General features: G+C 40.0%; 1 protein-coding gene across 1 annotated transcript; it reads right to left on the reverse strand.

Annotated features, from left to right (window-relative positions):
- Window positions 1-266: 266 nt before the first annotated feature.
- Window positions 267-878, reverse strand: SMIM38 (small integral membrane protein 38). The gene has a single exon (XM_068399956.1). The coding sequence runs from the start codon at window positions 876-878 to the stop codon at window positions 747-749; it is 132 nt and encodes a 43-aa protein (XP_068256057.1). The 3' UTR covers window positions 267-746.
- Between the last annotated feature and the right edge of the window lie 5,982 nt (window positions 879-6,860).

A 6,860-nucleotide genomic window follows, 5' to 3' on the forward strand; every position in this document is an offset into this window, starting at 1 on the left:
GCAAGCCATGCTGTCATGTGCCCCCACCCCTTGTTGCTGCTGAAGCACAGCTAGAGTCCGTCAGACAATCTCCGTGGCACAGATCTGTGTTTCATGGAACAGACTATTCCAGTGGTATCCAGCTCATTCTGGTATTCAGATACATCTCTTGCTAAGAAATGTGAATATTCAGTAGGGTATAGTCAGCTAAAAACGTTCAGTCAGCTTCAGATGAGACCGACTGGGAAGAACCACAAGGAATTTGGTAACAAATCAGCCAATTGGGTAAAAATCTGCTCCTGCAAGTCCACAGCACGGCACGTGGATACTGAGCTGTGCCAGCGATCTTCCGCTTCATTCAGGCGCCGTCAGTTGTTGCATCCAGGCAGGCTGTGCAGCTGACACCCTAACGTACAGACCAGCAGTTAGTCCAGCAGGCAGCACGCCATCGCATTTCACGTATCAAGACTGGGCCAGCAATAGGATTCCTTCCAGCTTGTCCAGATCATTTAATTGGCAAAAGTCAACAAGTCTGTTCCCAACAAAAAATTCATGCCCGAGTTTGATAGAAAGTCACTTGACTCAATCAGTTGTCGTTTTTTTCCCCTCTGTCAGCATGAGGCTTTCTGAAGAATCTTCACTCAGTTGCAGTCTCAACAGGTCATTTCTCTCTCATCAGATCCCAAAGTAGAGTCTGCTCTAGCTCCATTTACCTTATCCAGTTCTCCCCATTGTCAATTCAAATCCAACAAGCCTTTTGAAGTCTCTTAGTCCACTTTTCTTGTGTCAGGAAACCTTTGGGACAGTTTATAATCTATATAAGCACTAAGACAGGACCACAAAATGAATCGTATTAATATAATTACAACCAGTAAAATCATCAAAAGGACTGATTCCATATTTAAGCTAGAATAATGAGGTAATGCGAAAAAAATACTCTGGGAGATCTAATTATATAATGCAGTATTCAGTTCTGCACGGCCAGCCCAGCAATTCCTGTAGCATTCCAATCAAAGTGATCTCACTAGCATGTGAGAGAAGAGTCCAGCTGACAGATTTGGGACATGTAACGTACTATTTAGTCAAGAGGCCCCATGTGCTATTCATAAAGAATTAACAACTCTTATATTGACAATGACAGTATTGTCAGAAGACCTTTGGAAGGGGGAAAAAACCTCCATAAACTCCGTCTCTGTGAAGTTGGACTTTTTTTTTTTTTTTGCCCCTTTTTTCCAATGCTGATGTAATCTCCAAACATCTCCAGCAGCAGCTGCTCAGCGAAACCAGGCACCTTCTCCCTAGTCCCTTTCAGCAGCACACGCAGCACTTTCCAGCTCCCTCAAGACAATCAGGGCCTTTCTTTCACCAATTAGCTATCACTTCAAGAGCCCTGCGCTGTCCAACGAGCTCTTAAGAATGGTCTTTGCAGGAAACAACACTGGAGAAGCCTTTTTTCCCCTAGACAAATTAAAAGGGGAAGAAGGGAGGGAGGGGGAGAGACAAAAAGCGCAACAAAACAAATCAGAACACAGAAGCTGTCCAAAACGCGTCGCTCATTTAGTACATCGACAAATGCAGAAATGGCCTCAAGAGCCAATGCCAGAGCAAGGCACACACAAAAAATGCTCCTACTTTCTTTAGGAGATAGTTTGTTTAGTCGAATATGTTAAACAGGTTTCATAGAAAGAAGGGCTCTTGTTACAGCAAGTCTCTGAGCTATATGAACTGAAAGGGAAAGAAACTCCTGGAAGATTATGTTGTATTTCCTTATTTGGCTCCCCAAATGTAAAGCAGCATTATTTGAAGCAGACATTATAGGAAAGAACTCGGTTTAGCTCACTTTAAATATAGATGGATTGATGAAATGAGTAATTACTGGAACTGCTAAGATCTTTTTGAACTTACTCAACTAGCAAGCTCCTTTCCCAAGAAACCGCATTTTCCATCTAAAAAGGAATTAAAGCCTGATTCAGAGATATAAAGCTCTGTGAATTTTACATTTTTTTTTTCCTTTAAAATCAGGGAATAGGTACAGTAATACCTTGAGGTCCCCGTTGATGCCAAGTCCCCATTGGAACACATACAAACTCTAGGACCCAGTTCAAGAAGAAAACAAGGAACTTTTATAGATGTTTAAGTAATACCTTGCCTGGGCCTGGACTTCAGCAACTGGACCTGGACAAGAGGAGTTGTGAAGGCAAAAACGTGAAGGATCAGCAGTAAGTGAAATGACTTGGACAAGGTCCAAGCAATAGCACAGTGTCAGGACTGCTTCCCTGATTTTCCAAACTCTGCATTAAACCAAATGGCATACCAAAACTCTGAGTGTCAGTATTCTCTTACAGTACTATTTTCTGGTCAAATTTGTCCTGATTAGGGTAACCTCGCGAGAGTCAGCACATTGCCTTCTAACAAGGACACCACAAATACATTTACATTACAGTAAAAAAAAAAAATAATAGTCTGTTCCCTTTGATTGACTGTGTATCAGGAGCAAAGCTCCAGGCTTTGTAAACAGTTAAATGGCATGGCAAAGCAAATACTTTAAGGGGTTTCAGGAGTTTGTTCACACTAATGGGTGCTCTTAACTACTACAGGGATTTTTAAATGGAGTTGGAAAGTGTCAGACCTGATCAGACTGCTTAAAAGGAAAGAAAGTCTGATGTATCACCCTGTGTGCATTTATGAAGGAATGTGAATCAACTCAAATTCCTCTGCACAGGAAGGCTCAACCAAGGGACGAGTATACACAATCAGGATTAAGAAGGAGTCTTTGTGGAGGTGCACCAAACAATGAGTGTCTTTTTATACCTACAGACTTCAAAAGATGCTGAGTTTAAAGGGACTACTCCTTTCAACTAGCAAAGATTTTGCTGAAAAAATGCAGTAGGCTGGAGAGAACAAATATATATACATATATATGTTACTAGGGCCACCTCCAGTTATAGGAAAAAGGATTAAAGGGACCCAAAAGGTCTATCAGCTTGCCTTAAAGCAAGATCAACTATGCCATTCCTGACAGCTGTTTCTCTAACCTGTTTTTTTAAGAGACCTACATCCACACAGATGAGAAGAAAGGAAATCTTCATCTCATCTGAAAGGGATTTAAGCAGGAAAAACAGTTTGACAAATTGTTCAGTGGCTCTATCTGCTACAATACAACCACTGTAAGCCCATTGCCAGGGGCTCTACATTACGTACTCACTTGGGCAACTGCCTCATTTTGTAGCTGTAAAGTAATTTATTGGTTGAGGCAACAATATCTGCCTTTTTTTTTCCAGAAAAGCACATCTATGTATATGTGTCTCCTTCGGATGGATGCAATCGCTATACCTGAAAGTGTATCTTTTGTGACAACCATCTTCCTTTACCCTGGTGCAATCCTGCTGTCCATACTCCAGCAGGATTGCTGAAAACCACCACCAGCATTTTACCAATTTCAATATTAGCTAATAGGACTGTCATGTAATACAGCACGTCCTACGCCTTGGCCATCAGCAGTTCAATCTGTTCGGGGTGAGAAGCCCCATGGTTATTTAAGGGCGCATGAGGAACGAATTGGTGGTTCATTCCAGTGCCAAGTGAACAGGTGCCTCCTCCCCGGGCTCACAAGTGGTTCTCAGCTATGCCGTCTCTGGCGTTCCCCGAGAGGTGTCAAAGCCGGAACAGAAACCGCAGAACCCTCGCGCCTGGCGCTGAGCTCTGCTCGGGACAGGCTGACATAAAGCCGGGTAAGCTTCCACGACGGCTGCCTGGTCAATAGCAGTTCTATGGCTCCACATGCCACGGCTGTCAACTTGGCACTCCTCATAGGTACTACATTTATTCACACAAAGGAATACTGCGTCTCAGTTGCTGAAGATGGAAGGATAGTTCTTTCCTGCTTAGATTTCACTTCTTAGAACAGATTTCCTCCCACAGAAAATTAATGGCACAGCATAAGCAAGGCGAGTCTACGTGCCAGATGAAAACATTGTGTGGCCAGATTTTAGAAAATGCAGTTTAAAATGGGTAGCTGTTCTTCCCTCCTTTGCAAAGTATTTTGAGACTGAGTGAGGAAAAGAACTACGTAAAGCCTATATATTGATAATTATTATTTGGATTTTCTCTAATATACTTCTTCACACAACAGATGTTCCTAATGCCTGGCACCGTTTTTAATGATTTGCCTTTTCAAAGAATGTACGTTGTATCACATAAAAGCATCCTCTCTGTTCAGAGTTTATTTTGCAAAAATCGTTTTCCAACTAATCATCTCTCTAGAGAACAACGGCATGATAGAAGAGTATTCCTGACGGGTGATATTTTATTACTAACATATGTTTTCATCACATAAACAACATTATTACCCTCTTCTGCTATAAATATGTATTAAAATCCTCTAATTTGAAACTATTTCCAAGACAAATTCCATATTTTGCTTTTAAATTATCACATGATTAATTGTCCTGGTAATCAGTGCCCTCTGAAGGCTAGTGTAGCAAAAAAAAAAAAGTATGTATTATGCATTCTTGTTGATCTTTAAAATGTAAGGCAACAGAATTCACATCTAATTTCCCAGTTCCAACTATAAAGCAGACTATCTCCTAAAACATCACTACATTCCTAAAATTTTAAAATACCAAGTGAATTTACAAGCAACAAAGCAGACAATATAACGATAATCATAAAACATCCACTGGTATCATCAGTTTGAAATATATCCCAAAACATAAATAAATTAGAATTAAAAAATAGGATATTTGACTTACTGTATTTACCACACATTCAAAAGTCAGGATGTCTACAAAAGAAAACGGCAGAGTTGCATGTGTCGGCATGGCTAACAAGAAGTTCCCGGTTCATTGTCAAGAAAAAAAAGAAAAATTCAAGACCAGCACTTATCTCTCAGAATCGTATGCCTTGTATAGTTATCAGAGTCAAAAAGGCACCTTGCTCCCGTTCACATACGTGAAATCTCCTGAACAAGCATTCTAGATCACACTGAAAACAAAATACCACTTAAAAAGAGTCAGATCAAGGTATTCATAGCTTTAGAGGACAAAATCTGACATTCAAAGTCAATTCCTGCTTCAAATACCTTGTGATAATATGCACATATCAAGATCATTCAATGTTGCCTTGAGTCAAAGGAAAGCAAACACCTGCCCCACTGGTTTTCTACTGGAAAATCCCCAGCAAAGATACTCCTCCCACTACAGTCAGTTTGATATGGCCATTTCCATGATCAAGAAAAACAAGGACAGAAATAAGATACTTCATTTATTACATATTTTTTCTCTTCAGCGTCCATAAAGCCAGAAGTGTTTGTAAAACTCTAGCTCATCCTTAAAGGCCTCACAGTCAAAAGTGAGATTTAAAAGCAAAAAAAGAGCACAGAGCGTAGAAAAACAATAATAAAAATGAGGGAAAAGGACTAGGAGGAAATGAAACAAAAACTTATAAATCAGTCTTAAATGTGATTACCTGAAGAGATCTGTATTTTAAAGAAAAATTGATGAGACCTTCACAGTTCCAGAGCTGTCACTCCATTAACACCTCCATATGCTGCTGTATGCTGCAATGCTCAGCAGCAGATCTCTTACTTCCCTTTCATTTATAGGAATTTCTTACTAGGAGTGTGATCAGAACATGATCTAGAAGTAGAAAAATAGACCACGTATATGCCATGATATTTAATCACATCAATTAATTAAAAGGTTAGTAATATCCAAACCATCCACCTAATGGTGAAAAAACATAAAAATACAAAAATATTTAGTCACTCAAAGGAAAAAAGGCTAGCATAAATATTTAGCATTTATGTTACAAAATTCAGAATACCTTGTTATCAAGCAGTTATTATGTTCATTTCCCTCTTTAGCAGTCAGAGACCCTACACAAGTTGCTAAGCCTTCACACTCAGTTAGATGGATAATTTTTGGTTGGAAAGAGCCTCTGGATTTCTGCTGGGGAAATTAAGAAATTATCACTGAATTCAATCAGACATAATGGATGTAGCCCTAAAGCATCCTTTCTCAGTGCTCTCCTTTCATCAGTGGCTTTTTCTTTTTTTCCACTCAATTCATTGAATTCACGTCAATCTAGTAGAGAATTTTACTATTATTTTTGATAAAACAGTGTTTCAACTGAAACGCCAGTTTTTCAAAACCAGAAATCTGGCAAAACATGCTCCAGCTTTGACAAACTATTTGCCAAGAGCTGCTTTTCAGATCCATAAAATTCAAGATCAGAACAAAACAGACAGACAGATCAAGCTCTTCAAAACACTACACAATCAAGGCACTCATGCATAAAACCATAGTTTCAGTCTCTTGACGAGTGCTGTGGCCACCTATCTTTGGGCGATTCCCGAGTCTCTCATGACTTAAAAGCCTTGCTTCCTTCTCACTGTGTACAAAACCAGACTGGGACCTTCAGAAATGTCACAGGATGAAAACCCAGTTCCCTCTCGTCTGTAACCACATGTCTTCAGCAGATTAAGCACTTACAGAAGGGGGCTGCTACGTGCTACGTCTCCTCTAGTTTCACTCAGGGGATGCTCCTCCTGTGCTCTACCAAAAAGAGATCAGATCAAAACCTGCCGCTGCCTTACAATTAAATTTGGGTTTCCCAGCCACCATTTGTGTTGACAGCATAAGCCAGTATTGACAGAAGTGAACAATGATGCAACTGCCATTTCCACACAAGGTCCAGCACGTGACAAACTTAACTACTAAATAGGAGTTAAAGTTTCTAAAACTTACCATAGGCAAAATGTGCTTTGGCGAACTGCAGATCACGGAAAGAACTCGAAGATGATATCACGCCACCCATAAAATGCAATTATTGAAAAAACCCCTGTTATCCTTTATAAGTGATGGAAGGTAAATACTTCACAT

The sequence above is a fragment of the Nyctibius grandis genome, chromosome 4 (genome assembly GCF_013368605.1).
Source record: "Nyctibius grandis isolate bNycGra1 chromosome 4, bNycGra1.pri, whole genome shotgun sequence".
Lineage (NCBI taxonomy): Eukaryota > Metazoa > Chordata > Aves > Nyctibiiformes > Nyctibiidae > Nyctibius > Nyctibius grandis.

Bases quoted from the DNA above. Each gene is read 5' to 3' on its own strand.
- SMIM38 (XM_068399956.1), bottom strand. From the start codon at position 878: ATGGAATCAGTCCTTTTGATGATTTTACTGGTTGTAATTATATTAATA.